This window comes from Lethenteron reissneri, chromosome 21, assembly GCF_015708825.2.
Source record: "Lethenteron reissneri isolate LAM-NWPU_2019-01 chromosome 21, ASM1570882v1, whole genome shotgun sequence".
Classification (NCBI taxonomy): domain Eukaryota; kingdom Metazoa; phylum Chordata; class Hyperoartia; order Petromyzontiformes; family Petromyzontidae; genus Lethenteron; species Lethenteron reissneri.
This window is the reverse complement of record NC_083799.1, coordinates 10,685,227-10,710,773: the sequence shown is the minus strand read 5'-3', so window position 1 is coordinate 10,710,773 and position 25,547 is coordinate 10,685,227. Positions and strand designations below refer to the sequence as shown.

General features: G+C 44.9%; 2 protein-coding genes across 3 annotated transcripts; both read right to left on the bottom strand.

Annotated features, from left to right (window-relative positions):
• LOC133344938 (large ribosomal subunit protein uL23-like) lies at positions 1-1,382 on the bottom strand. Its single transcript, XM_061555267.1, has 2 exons — positions 1,331-1,382; positions 1-314 (listed from the first exon to the last, which is right to left on the bottom strand). The coding sequence occupies exons 1-2, from the start codon at positions 1,380-1,382 to the stop codon at positions 1-3; spliced, it is 366 nt and encodes a 121-aa protein (XP_061411251.1).
• Positions 1,383-7,122: 5,740 nt separating this feature from the next.
• Positions 7,123-20,099, bottom strand: LOC133345224 (UDP-glucuronosyltransferase 1A5-like). Of its 2 annotated transcripts, none has more exons than XM_061555796.1 (6): positions 19,680-20,099; positions 13,844-14,722; positions 13,077-13,208; positions 11,648-11,735; positions 9,896-10,115; positions 7,123-7,926 (listed from the first exon to the last, which is right to left on the bottom strand). In XM_061555796.1, the coding sequence occupies exons 1-6, from the start codon at positions 19,764-19,766 to the stop codon at positions 7,614-7,616; spliced, it is 1,719 nt and encodes a 572-aa protein (XP_061411780.1). In that variant the 5' UTR covers positions 19,767-20,099; the 3' UTR covers positions 7,123-7,613. The 2 variants fall into 2 exon arrangements, with proteins under 2 accessions (XP_061411780.1, XP_061411781.1); XM_061555797.1 differs by having other exon boundaries at positions 7,123-7,923.
• Between the last annotated feature and the right edge of the window lie 5,448 nt (positions 20,100-25,547).

Genomic DNA, 25,547 nt, shown 5'->3' with positions numbered 1-25,547 from the left:
TTATATCTTGTCTTGATCACGCATGTTGTAGGGCTTCTTCTTCACCGCCAGCTCCGTCGTCAGCAGGAACTTGATGATGGCGTAGTGGCCCATCTTGTTGTGCGTAGGTGTGCTCTTGCCCGGGTACTTGGGTTGCAGCTGCAGCCACAGCATGTGAGGCCTGCAGAACGTGGGGAAGGTGTGCACCTTGCGGTGGCGCACCGCGTACACCTTGCGCAGCACCTTCTTCTTGACCTTCTGCGCCTTGGCCCTCACCTCGCCCTTGGGCTGCGCCTCGGCCCCGCGGGCCTTGCTGCCCTCAGGATACCCCTTGCCTTGGTGATACGCCACAGGTCTTACTGCTGCTGGATACACAGATTTCACCGGCTGTAATTGTCCGAGGGTGACCCGCTGATCAAGTGTGAGATGCTGTGTTTGGTTGTGTTCATCACTGAGATTGGTATGCAGGATGAGTTGCCTCTACTCAGTGTCACCAGGACCTCGTTGATGTTTAAACCCTCTGGCCATTAGGGCTTCTCTTCAGGGACAAACAGCATCACTTCATTTTTCCCCAGCTGTCCCAAATGAGCACGACTTCGAACCATTGTGGCTTGACCTGGTGGTAGCACCACTCTCTGTTTGCCTGTCTTGACTGCCCCACCATCACAAAAGAGTGATCCATTTCTAATGTGCCACATAACCAGTTGAATTGCGCAACACTCTACAAGCTTGACATTTTTTTCCAATAAGAAGTGAGGGTGTTAATAAAATCAGTACTACCTATTCATTGGCCTGGTCAGCTTTTCTAGACACATTTGTTTAAATAATAATTAGCTATTTGTCTTTCAAATCTATCCCCCTACGTACAACATTAAGTATTTTTTGCAAATTCGATCAGCCATAAGGCCTCATGGGAGTGCATAATTTCAACATACTTGCCTATAATTAAAAAAACCCTATGTTTTACCCACACTTATTTCGTGAATCGAAAGCAAAATATTCTATTGAGAACTCGGAGGCACGGAGCCAGAACTCCAGGAGTCCTTCATACGCCGGCATGAACATGAGAGAGCCTTGAGCCGTCCCTTGAGAATGAGTGGTGCTTGGATGCTGTTGCTGCGTGTGTGCAGTGGGAAAGAGTTCCAGATGGCTGATAGTGCAGCTACGGAGAAACGTCGCTCAGCCAAAACAGTCCCTGCTTCTTGGTATGAAAGGGAGTCCACACGAGTCGTCCTGCTAGGGAACATTATTGTTCCATCAACACCGACAAGAACATTTGTTGGGCACCACCACTGTTGTTGACGACCAGTCATTTCTTTCCCGGAGCCCTCTGGCTTTGTTTTCCACCTACCCCCCTTCTCTCCTTCTTCCGTGCCAATCTGTGTTTCTCCCCCATTCCCCATTTCCCCCACCTTTCCTTGCCAGTGCCATTCTTCAGTTATTTCTCTCGGGGTGGACCCTTATTCTCTTCATGACCCCTACACTCAATCCTGACCATGTCTCCGAGCAAACTCTACAAGTGTAATAAATAAGCTGTTAGATGTACCCCGTAGGACGCGTAGGTTTGCTGTGGTGGTTTGAGTGAGAAGGGTGGAGAGATGTGGCAGGAGACCTTGAAAAACAGATCTATGGCACCGGATAGCGATTTTTGTACTGGGTCCTTTATTTGATCGGTATCCAGTGCAAGCTAATTTAGCATAGCCATGGAAGCCTTATGACTACACCTAATGCTGAGGTCGGTGCGTGACAGGTCATTTTGAAACCTCTGTAGTTTAAGGTGCTTTGCTGGAATTCGAAAAAGGATGGCGTTATAATAATCAACATATGGCAGTTTAACACATAGGCTTTTGGGACCTATATCATCCATCATACAGTTTTTTTGGGGTTAGATCACGTAAATATAAATGTGTCGTTAAACCCACCACCACCACCCGACACAGCTAATTAGTAAGGGTTGTCACTTAAACAACATTCCAATTCGTTACTAGTGTAGTGAGTCCAACTGAGTCGCAGATGTTGTTTTGGGAGCAACACTATTTATTCAATAAATCAACATAACATAACACAACCTACACTTGGGTGTTGAATGCTCATCTAGCCACGCTATGGCAGAACTAGACAAGGTTCGCTATTCTGGCCCGGACCACAAGCTGGGTCCTGGAACGCATGGCTAGAGGCTTCTTTTTACCCGACGTGGATCTTCATCACCAGCAACACGAAGAACCCCGAGCCCCTCCCTCACGGGGCCCCCGTTATATCGGCCTGGGCTGGGGCTGGCTCCGCCCCTCGCCCCGTCCACCTTCTAGATCTCTCGAGCTCTTTCCCGAATGCTCCCCGAGAGCTCTTCGATACCACGTGACCGCCCAGCGGCCCCACCGGTGGCCCCCCTCCAATATCATCCGGTAACGTGTTGGCAGGTCAACCAGCGTATCATGCCCCAACGTAACCCTGGCTGGCTGACACTCCTTCTCGCTCCCTCACCGAGAGCCCGCACCGCACACTGTACGTGGTGCCTCCGCGCTAACCAGCGCTCACCCAAGCCTCACTAGGGCTGGTACTACACCCAACAAGCGGGCTACACATAATGCCAACACATTCTCCGCCGTGGTTTCGTAACCCCGGCACCACATAATGACAATCACAGTCACTACACTAGTACAGCACATCTGTGTGTTGGAGAGTAAATTCACAACATTTGCAATCTGAGTACGACGTTGCGCCAGTAATTACAACCAGCATCATCAGGCGACAGCCAGATTTGTGGAGAAATTCTCCTGTTTCATTTGGCAGTTCACAAGTTCAAGCAAGCCTGACTGCTGATAAGACACTGACTGTCGAAACTGGTCCAGAGTTTGCCTGCATTGAACCAATGCGGCTGAAATTATGAACTGCCAGAATGGCTGATGTAATGTATTCAAAGTATTTTTGTTCATGTTTTATGAAGAGGCACAGATGTATGAAGAGTATTGTTTACTTATTTATTGTGATGCATATATTCTGCACAATGACGTTAATTATGATAGCTACACTTAAACACATATAAAGAAAATAGTTTTAGGTATGTTGGAGAAAGTTGAGTGGTATAATGTGTTTTTTTATCCCTGTTTCGTCAATCCAATTTAACAAAACATCTTATCTTGACATTAATGACTATGGTAAAAGTGTTACACCCTAACTCCCCTTGTAATGTACACAGTACTTTCAATACATCATGTTTGATTTGGAATACATTAACAGGACCCTGCGGGGTGGGCTGGTAGGAATAATACTTAGTACCGGTACAGAGATATCGACCAGGTATAGAGGAGTTAAAGAAAAAATTACTGTATTCTAGTGTAACGTTAATTAAAAGTGTTTGTTTTGACAAGAAACGCTGTGAGATTTAAAGACTCGTAGTCTTTCATTTCCAACACCACCCTCAACACCACCCCTCCCACGGACGGACGGACGGACGGACGGACGGACGGACACATTAATCTATTGGTGGTCTGGTCCACTTCGTTCCTACCAGTAAAATAGATGACTATACACCACGGTATCCTAAAACTATTCTCGATACTACAACCTCAGTCATGGGTAACATTATATAATCATGTTTATTTTTATATCGTGTGGTTCATGCAAATGGCATCTCACAGCGCTGATGAACTAGTGAAGCTGAAGGCAGCCAGATGGTGAGCCGACCCCAACAATTGCCCAATCTCTGGAGTCCTCTCTATATTAAGATGTTTTCAGATAATTACTGGGCCTTTATATAAATGGGAGGGAACTGGAGCACCTGGAGAAAACCTACACGTATTGGGGGCAACACTATCCCAGACGGAAGGGACAGATTAAATTAATCTGCACTTTGCCCGTACCGCCTTTTTATGGCAAGTCAGGAAACGGCAGGCACCTACACGCCAATGGAAAGGGAGTTTCACAAACATCTGTGTGACCCACCAACCCTCCCCTGCACAGTGAATTACAGGCAGACGCCACCACAGCCCAGCTAATTATTCCCACCATAAATTGTCTGGTGGCAATGTTTTTAAAAGGGCCTGTTTGTGTACTATATAATAAAATGTATTATATTAATTCCATAAGAATATGAAAAATTTCTCCAAACAAATATGACTATTAGAATAGAATTAAGTCTCCTGTCCGATGATGCCGACTAATCTCTCAAATCTCACCCATGTTTCAACATAAAGTTTCAACTTATTCGAGAAGGAAACGCTTTTCTGTTCATATTGTGCTGAATAAATGTAAAACTGGGGTGTGACAGTAATTCAAATTGACTGAAGTGAACACGTTTAGCCGACGCGTGCCTTTTGTTTTAGTTTCCTGTGTGGCAAGCTAATTTCTTTTTATAATTAAGCATGTTATTCAATTACTCATATTAACGCTTAGTAAGTTAATCGGATGGAATAATTTTCCAAACTAAAACTTTACTTGTCACACATCAGCTAACACAAGCCACATCATTTGAACTTCAATTTCGACTGTTCAAGGGGAAAAACGTGCAATGATTACTTAAGGAAAATAAATAAAGTTTCTCACACACACACCACCACACACACTGTAGCTTGCCAGATAAATACTTCTGTAGTAACTTGTAACGTCACTAACGTGTGGGTCTGTACACACATGACGTCACTACGTGTGTATGTGGCACGGCCGGGTCGGGGAGCCTGGAGGCCATCGGTCAGTGCCACGGGGGTCGTGTGAGGCCGTGGCACCCTGCATGAACCCGGCCGGACACGTGACCGGATCAAGGTGGGGGCCGGGAGCCCCGGGGGGACCTTGGAGGCCACGTGGCCAGAAGCAGAGCCTTCTCGAGGGTTCTCGAAGGTGGGCGTGGCCTGGGTGTGGCCTGGCCATGTCGAGGCGCATATAAGGGGGCTCTGCACCTGGTGCGGGGCTGCTCGGGTCCGGGATGAAGATGCCTCGTGAAGACGCCTCATGAAGAGTGAAGCCAAGCCTCATGTCAGCGTGGCCAAGCAGTAGCCCTCCTGGCTTTGCCACGCCAGTTGTTTTCAGTGTCAGTGTTAGCGAGGATAGGTCGGTGGTCACCACACTATTTGTCGTGTGATTCCACGTTGTTAATAAAGTGTGTGCGCCTTTATCGAACCATTTCACTTCCTATCATACAGAATGAACATTTAACGTCACCATTTATCTTCTGGGACCATGTCTCTACCTAATACACCCCCCAGTGGAGCTCTGCCATTTCATACAAATACTTTTGATACGTCACACTTGAGTTGATAGCCTACGCCGTGTGTCGAGATTGCAGCTGCATCTGTTCAGTTCCAGTCTGAAGAGCCATGTTTAAGCATCCAAGACCGAACAGGCCAGCACACCGGCACTTATTCATAGAATGTTGTGCACAGAAATAGAAATATTTTGTCACTGAAATCATTCAAATAATACCATAATTTTGTTATTCGTTTTTTTTTCTCTGTTTTATTTCATATGTTATCATATTGTGCTGTAGTGGTTGCTGTGTTTGTTATGGTGTGTATTGTGTTGGATTCATCTTGCATCCACACCAACAGCAGCTCCAGAGGATGGCTGCTTGCGTTGTGGCCGAAACGTCGTGAGAATTGTATTTTATTATGTTTTATTATTCTTTTATTATTATTATTTCCCTTCTACGTGACTTTACCGAAAGAACCAAGAAGAAAAAAAGGAGCAGCTCCACAGTTCTCTCCAGCAGGAATTTTCTGCCCCTACACCAGCCTCCAAAGCGCTGGCCCCTAGCCTGCTGGACCGGGCATTGACAGCAGAGGTCGCAAACGGGTTTTGATTTCTTACCCGCACCCTACCCGAAATGAGTGACAAACGGTTACTCACTAGTGACTCACGGCCTACCCGTACCCGGCCGCACCAGGGTCGCAAACGGTATCCGGGTATCGGGTAGGGTACGGGTATCGGGTACCCGGTTGCGACCTCTGGCATCGAGACACCACCGGCCTTGCCAGCCTGGAAGCAGCGCCTGCCCTCTGAGGGAAACCACCCAGGCAGCCGTGGCCATGTAATCATGGCTAGTGACCAATCTGTACTGTGGCTCACACAACGAAGGGTCACGTTTCTTTTTTTAATAGAAACCGTTTGATACAGTCACAACAAAGGACACGCTCATATGCAAAGTAGGGTTGGTAGGCCTGGAGATTGCGTCCTCTGTGTTGGCTTCACTCCCTGACAGGAGCTTACTAAGGTATAGAGGGCTCAAGATCTAACCAAGGTGGGGGACGGGGGCATGGGGGTAGGAAAAAGATAACGAACAAAATAAAAGAAAGGAAAAAATGGACCCTACCCACCCACTCTCCTGTATGTATGTTGAACTTCTTTCGCGCCGTACATAGCCAACCGTGCTAATCAGAGGTGCGGGGGAAATGACAACAAACTAAACACAAAAAGCAGTTCTAAAGAAATTAGTTTTCAATCAAGATTTAAAAGTGCATATCTCCAGTGGCTTCTTAAAATCAGAAGAGCGTTCCAGACGGCCGCAGAAGTGCATTTACATTTGCGCGATGCAGTGACCATATTTGTTTGATGGCTAACCAAAAGCCTCTGCAAGTGTGACCGGAGTTGGCGTGATTGTTTATGCTCCTTGAAGAGATCAGCTCTCACTCACGTAAGATATACTGAGGGTCCAATGAACCCTAGAACCAACCTCCCCACTTCCTTGCCATTTCTTCTCAATTCAAGTTTACACCATGGTACAGTTCAGTAGCTTGTGCTAGACGGGGTTGTTGAGAAGTGATGGCCCACATACCGCCTCGAATTCCCGTGCTTTCCCTTTTAATTTGTAACTGCGGTGCTCCATTGCGGTCAGGGCATACAGTGAGCGGGTCCGGTGTTTCCACGAGGGGGGTTCACGGTCCTTCCAATTGCCAAGGATAGATTTCCTCGCAATAAACAGTTAAGGCTTGGAGTATAGTATACTTTGATTTGGATACTGCCACTAGTTTTCTAGGCCCAATGCTTCCTTTAGTGTATAAAATGTAATGGGAAGGTTTGATTTGCATGCATTTTTTTAATCCTCCAATTGTTGCTCCACGTGTGTTCCTATGTATGACACAAATCAAAGGTGCGAGGTCACGATGATCTAAGGTGCAAGGATCGTTTTCTCACGTGCACAATCGAGTAACGGCATTGACTGTGATAGCCCCTTTATTGAAGACACAAAACAATCATTCACGTTGGTGTGTAGAATTAAAGTAACAAAATATATAAGCAGACAATGTCTCATTCAAGACAATACTTTTTCCTCAATTTTTTTGTGGAGAGACAGATATATGAAGGAGACTATTGTCTGCTTATCCTTCATTAAAGGGTCCACCGTTATTGTTCTGGTGTGACCATGTCTTATCGGGGCCATGTTATCACCTCATTAACAGGGCCACTGGTATTATGCTTTGCCACCACTCAATTGACTTTATACAAACCGTCTTAACTTTTGTATAACTTTCTTAAAAATTAGAAATCAAATCACAACCTTAAATTTTAATCAGCAAATAATCTCGAATCATTTTTCCAGAAGAGCATTCTCTATTCAATGATTTGAAGGGAATTTGCCAAAAGGCTGCCCCACTGTCCGAATTAAGCATGCGTGGCTGTTTGAAAAATCGGTTTAAACATAACAATTACTTGAGTTTTTTAGAGGCTGCCATTTCTTTGCCTACAGTGGCGTTACGGTGTTTGGCCCTACAGAGCCAGCGACAGCAGATCGTGATGAGCGCAGTCAACACGCTTGTCACCAGGACTATGGCTGCCAGCAGAAACGCCGCCACATCAAAGCCGGCCTCCTGGTACCAGGTGAGGTGGTGAGCCGCCACTCGCAGGTGCTCCGCACCGTGCCGCATCACAAACTCCACCCAGAACACTGCCCTGTCCATGGGCTTCTGCGGCTGGTCGTGGTGCAGACGCGAGAGAAGTGATGACTTCTCCTTGTAGCTGCTAAGAAAATCAGACACGGCAAACGCTGCAGTATCATCCAATTCGCATGACCGTAAAGACCCACCCAGAAACTGCTGTCACACTGAGAGAGTTGTCCGCTGCCACAGGTTGAACAAAATGTACGTTTATGGACACTTGTTGCACGTGACAGTTTTGGTGCATGTGTGGTGCCACAACGAAGGGGCCGCTCTGCCGAGCCAGGGAGCCGCCCGGCTTCCACCACTGCACTGCCCCCCATCACCCCCCCCACATAAGCACGCACCCGCACCCACGTAGGGCCTTGTGGTCGGGTCACCTACCCTGAGTTTTCACCCGAGGGCCCCCTCGGGGGGTTACCCCACGGTTTCTCACGGCCAGGGAATTGGACAGGACCCTTCCCAGGCTAAGTAACACTGCGGCGCCGGGGGCGGATTTGAGATCGCACGACCACGGCGAGCTCAGAGAGCCCCGCAGTTAGAAACGCATACAAACACAAACACGGGTCAGCAAGGCAGATAGCTAGGATCAGGACCCGGGGCTACTGATTGGTCAAAAGGTCAAAGGCCGGCGGGATCGCAAAAGGGCGGGAAATCCTAGGCTCAGGATTGGTCGAGAGACCAAGGCGGTCGGGACGGGGGCGCCTAGCCTTTGATGTGGATAGTTTAAAAGAAAACGCAGGGGCAGTAGGGAACTCTCTTCTTCTGGAGTAGTGACACGGGGTCAACGACGAGGGAGTCATCGAGCGAGCCGCTAGATCGTCTGCAGGACGACCTGAGCGCCGCAAGGTCACCTAGGACTACAGACGGTATCGTATTACGCGCCTTACAACACCTCAGAGCGGAGAGTAGGATCCGTAGGAGAGGGTTAGTTCGGGGTAAGGACGAGTAGGAAAGCGGTTTAACAGAGAGCGCAGCATAGAATAGGGCTGCACGCCACTAGAGAGTGGGTTAGAAGCGCCTTGCTGGCCCGTACACACACACGGGTGGCTCGGTGGGTTAACAAGGGCTAATAAAATCTCGAGCGTAGTAACCAAACCGTGTTGTTGGGTGTTTTTTGAACGTGGTATTAGCATGCACTGCATTCGCGGGTGTGTGGTCGTTGTATGCGTAAAGGCCGTGGTCTCTGTACGATTGTGCGGGTACGGAGGTGTGTGTGTTAACGCCCGGGGAGAGCACTTTTGTGTGTTGGCGTGCCTACGCAGCCGTGTGAGAGGAGAATCGTCCTTGCACGATACTTGTGTTGACGTGCACGCGCGAGTGCGGGAGGGGACGAGTCGTTGTGTCGGCGTGTGTCCCGCTTGCGTGTGCTCGTTACTTGCGTAAGCTCTCGGCGTGCGTAATCGGCGTACCCCAGGTGCGCGATCGTAACGTGAGCGGCCAGCGTGGCGCAGAGCGGCGCAAGAGTGGGTATCGCGTGTGGAGCTGTATGTGTGTGCGCGCACGTTCACGACGTGTGTAATACAGGTGCGCGATCCTAACGTGAGTGGTCAGTGTTGAGTGAGTGCCGTGCAGAGCTGTGTGTGGGTGTGCGCGTACGTAATTAACCATGCCTGCTACGCGGACCCGCGGTGGAGGGGAATCCTCGGGCGACGGCTCCCACACCATGGGTGAGGAACCTAGCAGCGGTTCGCTTAGCAGCGGGGGGGCGATTGATGAGGTTAGCCCGGCCGTTAGCATTATTGAGGGAGGGATCTCGGGGGCTAGCGACCCCCACACATGCTTTGAATCACCTGTTCACGTAGCTGGTGATACATTTTATAGCAACAAAAATTGCATAATTTATTCCAAGTTTAAACCCTGATATTTAGCCAACATCATATTTGTCACTGACACTATTTGTATGCGACAATGCAAACTTCGAAACACGTTTACAAAATATAAGAGCGTGGAATGGCAAGAGTGCTATGGGACTGCGCGCCTTTTCTACACAAGCTCCCACCGGTGCGATATTATCAGCCAATCGCTTGAGACGCACCGACCCACCACCGTACCTCTTGTGAGTGGCGATTGTGGAGATGGACGAGGCGAGAGAGCCAGCGTCGAGGGAGTGAATGTTGAGCACCAGTGCTGCACCCTTGTTTTGCATGCGGGCCACGTTTTCGAACTGGTCCCCGAAGAGTGGCAGGCCGAGCATGGGGACGCCATAGCAGATGGCCTCGAAGATGCCTTGCAATCCCCCGTGCGTCACGAATACACGAGTCTTAGCGTGGGCTGCCATCCACCGGCACCATCACAGCCAGACAGGGACAACCTTCGATTAGCACGGTTGGCGATGTACGGTGCGAAAGAAGTTAAACATACAACACACATTCGGATGCTTCTTTGAACGCTTCGTTCATTTATGTTGTGCGTGTTACATAGCTTTGGAACTGGAACATACAGTGGCTTTGGTCAAAAATCATGATTTTTAGATGTTATACAAGCCCGTTTTTACCAGTTTGTGATGGCACGTGAGCTTAAGTGTAATTCGGAGCTGTAACCACACCTCACGTTAGAGTGGGATGCTCTGAGCTATAGCTACACGGAGTAGTAACCGTCTCGTGCTTTGACATGACCAGGGAATTCCTATAGCTTATACTACTGTATATTTCTTACTGAGGCTGTGCAAAAATAAAATAAAAGAACCTCAAAAACTGCAAGTGGAACTAAAAATAGTAATACTTTATTCTGAAGAGAAAAAACTCCCTGAAAAGCAAAATCTAAAATAAATGTAATGAATTAAACTTAACCTAAATAAATGCAAAACGTTGAAAATTGAGTATGCAGCATGCGTATTGTTATGATAGATGTATTGCGATCTCCATTGGAAAACTGAGTTAACTGTATGCAGAACATTTCCGGAATTTGGACGTTGGTACTAAAAGAGAATAATACGTTCCTTCGGAGTGGGCAGGTAGGAACTTGGTTGGACAGCGCATTCGTGCACGACAGACAAATATGCACGACAGACAAATAATCCCTGGTGGGCAGTGTGTAACCTAATTCTAGATTTGAAGCTTTCGTGCCTGCAAGGACAGCAATTTTGCTGTAACGGTTTCACCTGAAGACCTGAAGACGGAAGCTTGTGTTGCCTCCAAAACGTCGTGATTTAATTTATTTGTTTTCTTTAAACCTACGTGACTTTACCGAAAAAACCAAAGAGTAGTGTGGAACCTGTTGTTCCTACCTGTGTTAAGAGAATGTAAATGACAAAAGCATCCTTCAACAGCCAACCCTGCTCACCGACTGAGAACTGAGCATGCACGCTTGGCCTCAATGCCTCAAGTGCTCCGTGTGGTCGATACGACCGTATGGATGCGAGAGTTGGACACTTGAAAGGGTACCGTTCGGAGGAAAGACATGTTTTGAAATGTGGTATTTCATAGAAGGACATTGGCAACAGGGTGTAGGACTAGAAACGATGAACAAAGAAGTGTTAACAATAACGGTGATGCCAAATGATGTTGTTGGATTTAGTCAGAGGAAGGCGGCATACTGCGGACAATTAATGCGAGGGTCACAGGGAGCCCTATGACTGCCTTCTTCTTGGGAGAATCTCAGGCAAAAGGGCAAGAGAAATGTTTAGATGAACATGGTGGGATGACATCAAGGAGTAGACACATCTCATAATGGGGAATAGCATGTGAGCATGTGCAGTGGTCAGAGGAAGTGATGACGCATGTTGGCTGTGGACCATGGCAATCGCAGCCGACACTGAAGGATGCAATTAAGCAAAAGCTGAATACAGATATTGCAACACGCACCTAAGAGGTCCCTCTGTGGTAACCATGACATCACTTTTGTGTTGTTCGAGAGATTTTCGAGAGTTGGTCCTTCATAGCGCCATATAACCTGTGGAGTAAAGCACAAATTAATCGACAGAATATTCACCAATAAACGAGGCACTAGTTGTCACGTCGCAGGAGCTTATTCCATGTAATCAACTTACATGGTGACACAGAATATATACATCGTTTATGAATATTGGTAATGGGTAGGAAGCTATCGAAATGTGCAGTGGACACCTACGGACTATCTACCGATGGATCGTGGTGATCATGATAATGATGAGGAAACCCTAGTCTTTCCGTGTACTCGCCCAATTGACCCAACTACGTTCCATTTCGTAAACGGACCTAACTATATTCAGTGTGCATGTGTTTAAAAAGCATTGCATACCGGTTGAGCTTGTTCCATTGCTGCAAGAGCAAGGAAAGACGATGGGTGAGAAGGTAGGAGATTTTTTAAAAATCATAGTTATATTGCAATTCTCTGTCCATGTGTGCTCTCTAGGCTAAACATATTTATGGGACGTATGTAAACACTCTGGTGGACTACTCTGCATCTTTCACCTCGATGGAATGTCAGCAAACAATACCCATACGGGATCTGGCCAGCAGACAGTTATATCTGACAGTCTTGCGTATTAATAATGTGTGTGGCTGGCTGGTAAGACCAGCCATGTCCCCCAGATGCAAATGCTGCGTATCAAACTAAGAGCCAAACATAGTATAACAGAAAACGCATTAATAAAGTTAACTTTAAAAGTAACTCAGGAAATCGTAATGTGTGGACTGGTTTGCACCATAGGTTACATATTACACAGCTCAACATAAATTATTATCTGAATTGCATTATAATTAAGGCAATTGTTTCAGGATTGAGTTATACATTATTTGAGGCAATGCTTCTTCTAACATCTGAGCCACCGAGTTGCATCAAATTGTATTTGTTTCCTAAGCGTTGGGTGACCACTGCACGTGGCTGAAGGCCCCCTTGGGATTTCGTTCATGTTCTGCATCAACTCCTTCCATACAATATGTCATAGAAACGGTTATATTTATTTTCCAGACCCTGAGAGAAACATTTATGCCACCATCTTCCAGCAGCCATCAGTAAAACAAATTACTGACAGATATGCATGGAGGTTGAACTTCTTTTGCAACCGTACGTAGTCACCCGTACTGATCGGTTGTGTGGGGGAAGGACAACACACTAAACACGAAAAGCAGTTCGAACAAAAATTAGTTTTCAATATAGATTGCACAAGGTATCATCAAGGGAATAATTATACCTTGTGCAACATGTATTTTGTCAAAGTAGAGTTGAATTCATAAGTTTGGAAGCCACGGGATAGGACCACACATTACTTCAGACATCTACTGTACATGTGATGCATAATTTCCTTATTACCTTTTGTGGGATTCTGCCCAGGCCCTCTGCAAGAACGTTTGCTATTCTAGAAGGAATGGCCGACACCATGGATCCAAATGACACCACGACCACACCATGCTCCTCAGAACTCTGCATAAACTCCTCCAAATCCTGCAGGATAAAAACATGCCCAAATGGATTAATTAGGCGTTTTGCATTGGCCATCGTGGTGTCAAATCATATTCTCCAGTGTGGAAAATTTTCATTAAAACAAGTTGTCTTATTTACACCTCATCATTAGACCTCCTTTGCCAGTACCAAAATATAATAATACTGGTTTTCCCCTTTTTTTTCTGGGTCGAGGCTCAAAAGAAAGCCGTCCCTGGTGTGAACCAATCAGTTTCAAGGACAATGCATATATTATCATACTGTGTTGTTTTTGTTTGAATTTTGACTGCAAGTATTGTGGTTAATGCGGACATGAATCCTTGTAAAAAGGTTTCAGTTTTGTTGCCAGAAAAAAAAGGGGAAAACCCCTATTATTATAATATTTATTTACACCTGTCATCACATTACATTTACATGCAGGTTTAAATGCTACACCCAGTTTGGCTAGCATGAGCTCGAATTGATTAAATATTTGTCTTTCCCTCACTACGTATTTTTTTATATCCAGAAAATTACCTCTTCAAGGTGTGCCCAAAGTTATTTAAGTGATGTTATCCATATCATCAGAACATAATTCGAATTCTTAATAGTCTGAACAAATGCAGGTAAAGACTGCACATTGACGGTAACATTTTTACCTGTGGAAGAGGTCTCGCATCATCGAATGTCATACCTCCGACGTTCACCATGTTGGGCATAGTCGGGCGGGGATAGTCAAAGACAAAGTCTGTCCGGTGCAGCCAGATGGACGCATTGCTAAGCAGCTCCATGGCCGTAACGTCCCGGCCCAGGTGGCGCCTGGCCAGCTCATCAAAGCGTTTCAGAAGGAAGTCAATACACAGGTGATCCTGCTCCAGGCCCGTCAACATGTTTGTGACCCGCTCGGTGAAACTCATGTGGTCTGTAAACCTTGAAGTACTTCGGGGAACGTACGACGATGGTGCTGGGCAGTGGGCAGCTTTTAAGTCGATATCACAAGGAATACCACGCATTAGAAATACTGAAGGGAGCCCCAGTGCATCAGCTAAAATTGCTCCACATGGATCCATGGGGTCAGCGAGAAGAACCTCGAAGTTATGGGCCCGAAGTCGCTGCATCACAGCAACATTGCCGAGTAAGCTGTCACACATTACGGCAAACCTCTTATTCATGCTCTCCAAGTGCGTAAAGTGGAATCCTGTAGAGCCACCCTTTTCCGCAAACACCACATCACGCAAAAAACTTCCTGAACTTTGCTTCTTCTTCTCCCCATCAAAAAAAGGCACGGGGAAGGTCTCCGAGTCTAACCCAGGCGTCTCTCCCACCATCAGATTACCCGTCGCGGGCAATGCCACGACCACTCGGTGACCACGCCGAGACAAGGCGAGGGACAGAGCACGTAGGCTCATCCAGTGGCTGCCATCAGTTGGGTACACCAGCATGCCACCCACAGCACGGTCACCGTCAGATTTCTCCTGGCCCACGGCCATGTGCATGAAGGCGAGGGTTTGAGCAAAGCTGAAACACCACCGCATGTCCTGGCAGAACAACACACAACATCGATTGATAAACAATCGTGGTTTGGCTTTTGCCCGACTTGTTTTTAACATGAATAAACCATTGATTTAAAGCTTTCGTGACAGCAGGAATTCATACTCTTCGGTCTTCCGGTCAAGTCACGGAAATAAAAATAAAAATAGATCACGACCTAATTTTTTACGTGACTTGATTTGACCAAAAGACCCAAGAGTATGAATAAACAATTTAAAAGTATACATTGTGAGGACTCTAAACAACAACTGCTATCTTGATTTGAAGTGTTCATGACTGCAGGAATCCATACTCTCTGGCTCTTTTGGTAAAGTCACGTAGATATAAAAAATAATAAAAGAAAACACGACGTTTCGGTCGCAACACAAGCGGACGTTTTCAGGTAAAAAAAAAGTATCTGCTGTTGTGGCTTTATATAGGCACGGGAGGGGGGGGGAGAAATTTGGTTGTAGGAGTTAGGCACGGGATGGGGGGAGAGGACGGAGGACACACGGGTGGGTGAGTGAAAATCATAGCAGTTAAAACTTAACGCGGTTTATCACATCCTTCCAATGATTGCTCAATCTGAATCCATCTTCTCGATTAATTTTTTGTCTGTGTTTGTATATCTGGATGGCTTCGTGAACAAATCTCTGATGGTGGCCCGAAAACAATGTCGTGTGTGCCCACAGCGTTTAAACAATGATCCGCCACCGTCGAGGTGTTGGTTCTACCGTGTTTCAAAACCGCTTTGTGTTCACGAACCCAGTCTGAGACATGTCGCTTCGTTTCACCAATGTAACTGCTGCCGCAGACACAACTCAGCTTATAGACAGCAGGACATTGCATGTCCAGAATCGCATCTTTTACTGATGGGATCAAATCACGGATTTTGTGTACTGTATTGAACCGAACTTGGATCTTGCGTTTGTTTAAGATTTTGGAAATCCTTTTGGTAACCCCTGCTATGTATGGTAAGGTGATGGTTTTTATTGGGTCCTCAGATGGTTCTCTACCCATGGTTGGGGATGCAGCTTTGCGGATTGTGCGGTCAGAATATCCATTCTTCCTGAGAGCCTGGCATACGTGTTCAAGCTCACTGGCTAGGTGGTGCTGGTCGGAGATGCAACGGGCCCTATGGTGTAGTGTTTTGATGAGGGAATTATTTTGGGCTAGATGGTGGTGGGAGTCAGGCTTTAAATAGGAATCCGTGTGGGTGGCTTTCCTGTAGACAGAGTATCCCAACGAGCCATCAGGTCTCTTCTCAATTAAAACATCCAGGAATGGTAGCTTTCCATCATTTTCCACTTACATAGTGAATTTGATAGATGGGTGTATGGAATTGATGTGGTTGAGAAATTGGTATAGTGCCATCCGGCCATGTTGCCAGATGACGAACGTGTCATCTACATATCTCTTCCACAAGGAAGGACGTCAGGTGGATGTCTGGATTGCGTCTGTCTCAAATTTCTCCATGAAAATGTTCGCTACCACTGGTGATAGGGGAGAGCCCATTGCAGTACCTTAATTCTGTTTGTAGAAAGTACCATTCCAGGTGAAGTAAGTGTTGGTAAACCAAGGTACATCAGGATCCAATCCCTGTTGGACTAGGTCTTCAATGATTGCAATAGTATCAGGTACCTTGGTGAAGAGGGAGACTACATCGAAAAGCAAATCCTCCGGGGACAGTGGTATGTCCTTGATTAGTGAAACCAAGTGGGCCGAATAAAGTACAGCTGAGGTGGTCTTGCCCGTGAAGGGAAACAGAGTCTCAGACAGAAATCGTACCAGTCTGTAAGTGGGTGAGTTGATGGTGGATACGATAGGACGGAGTGGAGTACCCTCTTTATGGATTTTTGGAAGGCCGTAAAATCTGGGTGGTCTGGCAGCTAAAGGTTTTAGAGAGAGCTGTTTCGTGTGTTGGATTAGGAAAGTCGAATTAGTGATGATTTTGTTGGTTTTAGTAGCCAAGCTATTGGTAGGGTCTCTGTTAATTTTGGTATAGCAGCCATCATTGTGAAGGTCCTGGATTTTGCTGTTGTAAGTGGTTTTATCCATGATGACAGTGGCATTGCCCTTGTCGGCTGAGAGGATGACAATATCATCTCTCTTTTTTAATTGAGAGAGTTCAAAACGTTCGTCCTTGCTAATGTTGCTAATGGGTTTCTTAGCATTCTTGAGGATATCAACAATTTCAGATTTTGCAACGTCTGCCGGGATGTGTCCCAGACCTTTGAGGGCTACGGTTTTTTTTTCTCACCTGAAGACGGCCGCTTGTGTTGCAACCGAAACGTCGTGTTTTCTTTTATTTTATTTTCTATATACACGACTTTACTGAAAGAACCAGATAGTATAACAACTGCTATTTGCCACTAACTGACGGTGACGTCACCACGGTGCTTGTCGTTCGTTCGTTTCTCAGTCCGCTTGTCCTGGTGAGGGTCACGGCGGCAGCATGTTGAGTAGGGCGGTCCAGACCTCTCTTTTCCTGGTGACATAATCTAGCTCTACATTACTATACACTACTACACTATACACCACTATACACAACTCTTCCTGGGGAATTCCCAGGCGTTCCCAGGCCAGCTGAGTGACATAGGCCCATATTCTTAGGGTTTTTTTCGGTAAAGTCACGTAGGTAAAAATTTTAAATTAATAAAAGTAAAATAAAATAAAAATCACGACGTTTCGGAGGCAACACAAGCTTCCGTCTTCAGGTGGAACCGTCACAGCACCTGAAGACAGAGACTTGTGTTGCCTCGGAAACGTCGTGATTTTTATTCTATTTTTATGTTACTTTTATTAATTTTTTTTTTTTATGTTTTACCTACGTGACTTTACCGAAAAAACCTAAGAATATGAATCCTTGCAGTCACGAAAGCTTCAAATCTAGAATGACATAGGCCCGCCAGCGTGTCCTGGGCCGGCCCCGGAGTCTTCGCCCAGTGGGACATGCCCGGTAGAGTTCCAGGGGGAGTCTACCGGGGGGCATCTGTACCAGGTGCCTGAACCACCTCAACTGGCTCCCCTCGATCCGGAGGAGCAGCGGCTCGACTCTGAAACTCTCCCGGATTACCGAGCTCCTCACCCGATCACGGAGAGCGAGCCTGACAACCCTGCGGAGAAATCTCATTTCGGCCCTTTTTACCCACGATGTCATCCTTTCGGTCATTACCCAAAACTCATAACCATAGGCGAGGGTGGGAATGTAGACCTGTAAATCGAGAGCTTTGTTCGAGAACTCAGCTCCCGCTTAACCCAGAATGGATCGAAGGCAGACCAACTTGAATATTTATAACCGGCGAAGGTGTTCCATTCGGGGGTCCACGTTTCGCAAGGATAGAGAACAGATAGCATGACCGTGGCCGAGAAGACCCGAAGCTTTGTGTGGCAACTCTAAAGGCATATGAGGGAACTGCATCTGTTTTGAGTACGATTATTCGAAATGCTATTTTTGCACCCCTGAAGTATGTGCTACTTTATATTAAAATTTCCAAAATACCAAAGATGTCATACAAGTTTAGTTTGTAAAATAATGTTTAAAAAGCTGCAGACATTTACGAAGTAGGGGTTAAATTCCATTCGTTACACATGGCCTTAGCTCCTGCCATTGGGTGTTGTGCAAGGGTGGCTCGTTCTACGACGATGCCTGTATTATCTGCGATAACCTTGGTTACAGCCTTGGGTTTGACTATAAAACAGTGTGCTTGTGCGAATATACACGTTCCAATTGTTGATTTCCATTTCAGTGTCTATTTTCCTTTGCTAGGAAAACATTGTTTAACTGCCACCATTGCAACCACATGCTTCTGACGTAAATGCACAACAAATGTTGGCAAATGCTCGATTTAAGGGTTTCAGTGAGAGATGACATGTTTGTGTGCTGCACGGCGTCACACTATAATGAGGCAATGCACATTTCACGTGATGTGATGATTGGCACACTGGACTTGCGATCCAGAAGTTGCTTAGTTCCATTCCACCCTCCCGGCACGGCAGTCGAAACAATGTTTCAAGTTTATTTAACACCCCCCCACCCCAAACCCTCATCGCCTGTCCACCCAGCAGTAGTAATGGTTGTGGAGACGCAAATATGGGAATATGCATTCATCATTAGAGTAAACAATTAACGATTTCGGAAATGTATAATATTGGAATGGCAATATAAGATGAGAATGATAATATGGCTGTTTGGAATCTTTCCGCGAAAAGGTTGAGGAATTATAATTTAGAGTCGCGGTGGTGAGATGTTAACTCCTTCTCCTGGTATGCAGGAGGTCGTGTGGTTCGATCCCAACCTTGATGTCTGTAAATTTGGGGTTTACGTGTTCTCCCCATGGTCGCGTGGATTTTTCTCCAGGTCCTCCGGTTTTTCCCTCCACATTTTGAAACATCCGTTTAAAGTATTTTGTGCCATATAGTGCTTAAGTAGAGCAAAAATACATTTCACTGGTCTATATATGTATTGGTATAGCACAATATGCAACTTAACGCTCTGAACAGCTACTAACAAAAAAATGAATACTACTGTATAGTGTACAAATGCCATGCACACATTTTTATACATTTGGAAATGTATAGCTCCCAGAGCTTCGTCACGAAAGAATATCGTTAAACTTAACAAAGGGAATTTCTCTCAACTAAGCAAAATCATGTACCGTATTTATTAGGCTCATACTTTCAAAAGATAGCGATTTCAAGTTTCAAAACGAGAACCAATGAAACATTCCAGCATTTCTCAAACGCCATACTAATAATCTTTTAAGTAAAGTATTGCTTCTAATGGGGATAATTTTCGTTCAATTTGAAATGCCAAGAGTAACACACAGCGGTGCCCCCGATTAGTCACCGAATTGAATGTAAATGATGAAGTATATAACCAGCAACAAAGGACGATTCATCCAGGTACAGTATATTGACTTAATGTGTGTGTGTTATGTATACAACACAACTTCTAATACTTACTACTTTTGTTGCTTTTAGGTGACGTAGATGATCTGTAGAGGAATAAAATCTTGATTTTGAGGACCTGTTTGCAGAATGTATGCTCATTCAGTAGCATACGAGGCAATCGTACAATTAAGTGTAACGTGAACCTGCAGCTACAATACTCTGAACGCGGCAAGAACTTTTCAGCGTTACACAGCGGACCGTTCAATAGGTTAGACAATATACGTTAGACTTTGGCTTCTGATAAAAACAATAATAATAATAATAAAAAACCGCTTGGACTATGCAACTTTTTAAAATGTGAAATCCTTTTCCAGTAAAAAGTGGGTGTAAATAAAATCAGTACGGTACTGCCAATGCATTGCCCGAGTCAGATTTTCTTAACGGACTTAAATGTTCATTCGATAGCGAGCGGCAATCGTCCAATTAAGTGGAGTCTTCATTTGCGACGCATTGCAGGTATTGTGCGCAGTGCAGATTCCTTTTAAACCCCGAAACTGTGCACCAAGTAATAGCTACCGACATAAACCTTTGGTAAATAAACCGCACAACGTGCATTGGACTTTAGCCTGAGAACATTGACATGCACTGGTTCATTCATGCAACACTTTTAGATTGAAATATATTTTGTTCATTCTTCATTCAGTCTTTCCCATCGATTTGTTTACGCGTAAATATAAATAGATGTAACAAAAGCACAACTTGATAGATTTCTGGATAAACCACATGTCATGAAAATGACACGTACCACCAATGCAAGTTTTGAATACGATGGAGAATGCTTTAATTGCAGAGGTACAGTGAGGGAAAAAGTATTTGATCCCCTGCTGATTTTGTACGTTTGCCCACTGACAAAGAAATGATCAGTCTATAATTTTAATGGTAGGTTTATTTGAACAGTGAGAGACAGAATAACAACAAAATCCAGAAAAACGCATGTCAAAATAATTATAAATTGATTTGCATTTTAATGAGGTAAATAAGTATTTGACCCCACTGCAAAACATGACTTAGTAGTTGGTGGCAAAATCCTTGTTGGCAATCACAGAGGTCAGACGTTTCTTGAAGTTGGCCACCAGGTTTGCACACATCTCAGGAGGGATTTTGTCCTACTCCTCTTTGCAGATCTTCTCTAAGTCATTAAGGTTTCGAGGCTGACGTTTGGCAACTCGAACCTTCAGCTCCCTCCACAGATGTTTCATGGGATTAAGGTCTGGAGACTGGCTCGGCCAGACATGGGCAAAGCACGGCCCGCGGGCCGTACGGCCCGTTGGGCTTTTTAATCCGGCCCGCCGAACTTGTCCAAATATTATTATTAAATAAAATGTTACCTTCCCCCTGTAATGCCCCCATGTCCCCAATAGATGGCGCACCTCGAACAACAGAGAAAACTAACATTGCCGCGTCAAGGTTGAGAATCGTTCAACAAAATGATTGTTTCGTCTGCTACATCAGTCGGTCGATTCTGAGAGAGAGAGAATATTCGTATGAGCAATTCATGTTTCTATTGAAAGTAAGTTAACAGTAATATTTGGGTACAGTATTGTTTTTGGAAGCATTCACCGTAATATCGTATGAACGTTTACTTCACCGCATCATCGTATGACTGATGCGAGAAGAGATTAACGGGTTCTTATGTTAGAGATGTACGTACTCGGCGCTTTCGCTCTCTAAATTACGGCTTGAATGGGGGGGAGGGGTATGACTACATCACAAAATTAATATCTTACTAGGAATTTTATATAACAAACGTTATATACATAACCGTTACGCTTTGTGTAATTCAACAAAACAAACAAAACTTAACTCCGAGTTTTCTCCGAATTTCACGAGTCCGTTCTAGACCCCATTGTTTTTTAAAGAGTTTTAAGCACAGAAAACATAATTACATTTCGACTTAAAGCTTTCGTGACTGCAGGGATTCATCTTCTTGGTTCTTTCGGTAAAGTCACGTAGAAGAGAAGTAATAAAATAATAAAAATAAAACAATAAAATTATTCTCACGACGTTTCGGCCACAACGCAAGTAGCCGTCCTCAGGTGTTGTCGTCTCGACAGACCTGTTCTTCACCTGAGGACGGCTACTTGCGTTGTGGCCGAAACGTCGTGAGAATAATTTTATTGTTTTATTTTTATTATTTTATTACTTCCCTTCAACATAATTAAAGTTTGAAAAATCATTAATTATACAAACTTTTCAATAATGTCCTTCTTCACTTCGATTTAAATTTTCTTTAAAAACTTCTTCCCACCAACATTACCACTCATTACCACTTTCTCCGAAGGCAAGTTTGTAAAAGAATGCATGGTACAGACAACAGACATCTTGTGTCCGGAGATCAAAAGCAAATTTGAAAAAGTCAGTTTATCACGCAGGACTGTGACTCACCGTGTGGAACTGATTGATAAAAATATAGCCAGTCAATTAAACAAAAAGTCTGATTCCTTTGAATTATATTCACTAGCACTGGATGAAAGTACGGACGTAAAAGACACTGCTCAGCTTCTCATTTTTATTCGAGGCATTGACGACAGTTTTGCGATAACAGAGGAGTTTTTGACCATAGAGTCCCTGATAGGAACAACGCGGGAAGAGGACTTGCATAACCAGGTATCTGCTGCCATCGATAGAATGACGCTACCTTGGAGCGAGTAAACTTGTCAATGTCACAACGGATGGATCGCCAAATTTAACTGGAAAAAATGTTGGGCTGCTGAAAAGAATCCAGGATAAAGTGAAAGAGGAAAACCCTGTCCAGGATCTTATTTTCCTTCACTGCATCATCCGTCAGGAATCCCTGTGTAAGTCTGTATTGCAGCTTAATCATGTCGTGAATCCAGTCGTAAAACTTGTGAACTTTATACGAGCATGGGGACTTCAGCACCGTCAGCTTATTACATTCCTGGAGGAAACTGATGCGGATCATCAGGACTTGCTGTACAACTCTCGTGTCCGCTGGTTAAGTTTGGGGAAAGAGTTACAACGAGTGTGGGAGCTGAAAGAGGACATCATCGCCTTTTTGGAGTTGATGGGGAAATCTGACGAATTCCCTGAGCTAAGCGACAAGAACTGGCTTAGTGACTTTGCGTTTGCTGTGGACATATTTGCACACATGAATGAGCTGAATATAAAACTGCAGGGGAAAGATCAGTTTGTTCACGACATGTACAAACATGTGAAAGCCTTCAAGTCCAAGCTCAGTTTGTTCTCCGGACAAATTGCGAACAAATCTTTTGCTCATTTCCCCACACTTGCCATTCAGGAAGAGCCATTGCAAAACGCAAAAAAATACAGCAAATCGCTTGAGGACCTGCACGGAGAATTCTGCCGTAGGTTCTCTGATTTCGAAAAAATTGAACAGTCACTTCAGCTGGTGTCCTGTCCCCTGTCACAAGACCCTGAAACAGCACCACAGGAGCTGCAGTTGAAACTGATAGATCTTCAGTCTGACTCCGTCCTAAAGGAGAAGTTAAACTGAATGACTTTTATGCTTCACTTAACAGAGCCACGTTTCCAAACCTCTGGAGGACTGCACACAAGATACTGACTTTGTTTGGCTCGACTTATGTGTGTGAGCAGACATTCAGCGTCATGAACGCCAACAAAGCCCGTCACAGATCAAAGTTAACGGATCAGCACCTCAGATCTATCCTGAGAATTGGCACAACCAAAATAACTCCAGACTTGGATGCACTGGCAAAAATGGGAGATCAACAACACTGAAACTGAGAGTGATGATGTGTTGCTGCAGCGAGGTTGGAGCCAAATCTCCGACACACAGCCTGCGTGGCTACTCTAACCTGTTAATGTAGATAATAAAAAAGTTCAAGTGAGGTAATTGGTTTAGCGCAGGCCTCAGATATTTTCATGATATTTGATCAGTCACGTTACGACATGTTTTTGTATTGTTCATGTTCGTGCAATTTGTTAAATTGCCTTGCAAATAAATGTTTTGCTACCTGTTAAAGGCCAAATCCTTTCATGTAATGATTTTTACATGTCATTTATATTAGTTCACACAAACACTCCATCCATCTGTTCCTGGCCCGGCCCCTCTGTCAAATTTTAGAACCCATTGTGGCCCACGAGTCAAAATGTTTGCCCACCCCTGGTCTAGACCACTCCATGACCTTAATGTGCTTCTTCTTGAGCCACTCCTTTGTTGCCTTGGCTGTGTGTTTTGGGTCATTGTGATGCTGGAATACCCATCCACGACCCATTTTTCAATGCCCTGGCTGAGGGAAGGAGGTTCTCACCCAAGATTTGACCGTACATGGCCCCGTTCATCGTCCCTTTGATGCAGTGAAGTTGTCCTGTCCCCTTAGCAGAAAATCACCCCAAAAGCATAATGTTTCCACCTCCATGTTTGACGGTGGGGATGGTGTTCTTGGGGTTATAGGCAGCATTCCTCCTCCTCCAAACACGGCGAGTTGAGTTGATGCCTCCATTTTGGTCTCATCTGACCACAACACTTTCACCCAGTTGTCTTCTGAATCATTCAGATGTTCATTGGCAAACTTCAGACGGGCATGTATATGTGCTTTCTTGAGCAGGGGGACCTTGCGGGCGCTGCAGGATTTCAGTCCTTCACGGCGTAGTGTGTTACCAACTGTTTTCTTAGTGACTATGGTCCCAGCTGCCTTGAGATCATTGACAAGATCCTCCCGTGTAGTTCTGGGCTGATTCCTCACCGTTCTCATGATCATTGCAACTCCACGAGTTGAGATCTTGCATGGAGGGAGATTGACAGTTCTTTTGTGTTTCTTCCATTTGCGAATAATCGCACCAACTGTTGTCACCTTCTCACCAAGCTGCTTGATGGTCTTGTAGCCCATTCCAGCCTTGTGTAGGTCTACAATCTTGTCCCTAACATCCTTGGAGAGCTCTTTGGTCTTGGCCATGGTGGAGAGTTTGGAATCTGATTGATTGCTTCTGTGAACAGGTGTCTTTTTCCAGGTAACAAGCTGAGATTAGGAGCACTCCCTTTAAGAGTGTACTCCTGATCTCAGCTCATTACCTGTATAAAAGACACCTGGGAGCCAGAAATCTTTCTGATTGAGAGGGGGTCAAATACTTATTTCCCTCATTAAAAAACAAATCAATTTATAACATTTTTACATGCGTTTTTCTGGATTTTGTTGTTGTTATTCTGTCTCTCACTGTTCAAATAAACCTACCATTAAAAGTATAGACTGATCATTTAATTGTCAGTGGGCAAACGTACAAAATCAGCAGGGGATCAAATACTTTTTTCCCCTCACTGTATCATCATAATCAAAGCAATACCAGCAGTGTTGTTTGCTATTTGTGAATTTTATTTTAATATCACCAAGAAATGGATTACTGAAATAAAACATGTTGTATATTTTAAGAATGCAGACAAGTTGTGAAGGACAGGTAGCCACCAAGACAGAGCAGACGAGAGCATCATTTATCCATCCCTAAATGGACTTCACTACAAAACATGCAATTTTTTTCTCTCGAAATGTTGCATTATGCATAACAAAAACACACACGATACATAGGCAACACTAAAGTTTCAACATGATTGATTTCAGTTTTAGGCTTTCACGACTGGACTCAGTCATAGCATTACAGTATTTGGGTTAGCTGTGTGGTTAATTAGTATAGGTACAAAGTCCCACTTATGTGGCCAAAGTTAATTACAAACCAGAATTGACCTCTTGCCGACAGTCGTCAGATGGGTCAGATTGGGTCACAGGCAATAGAAATTGCAACTGCAAATAGCAGAATTCTCCGACAACCCCGTATTTATTTATGTGCTATGGAGGACAATTCTTGAAACGCTGCCTATTTTATTTTATGGCGGTGCTATTGACAAACGCGTTGAGTTCTTTCCTTATTTATAGGTTAAAATTTACA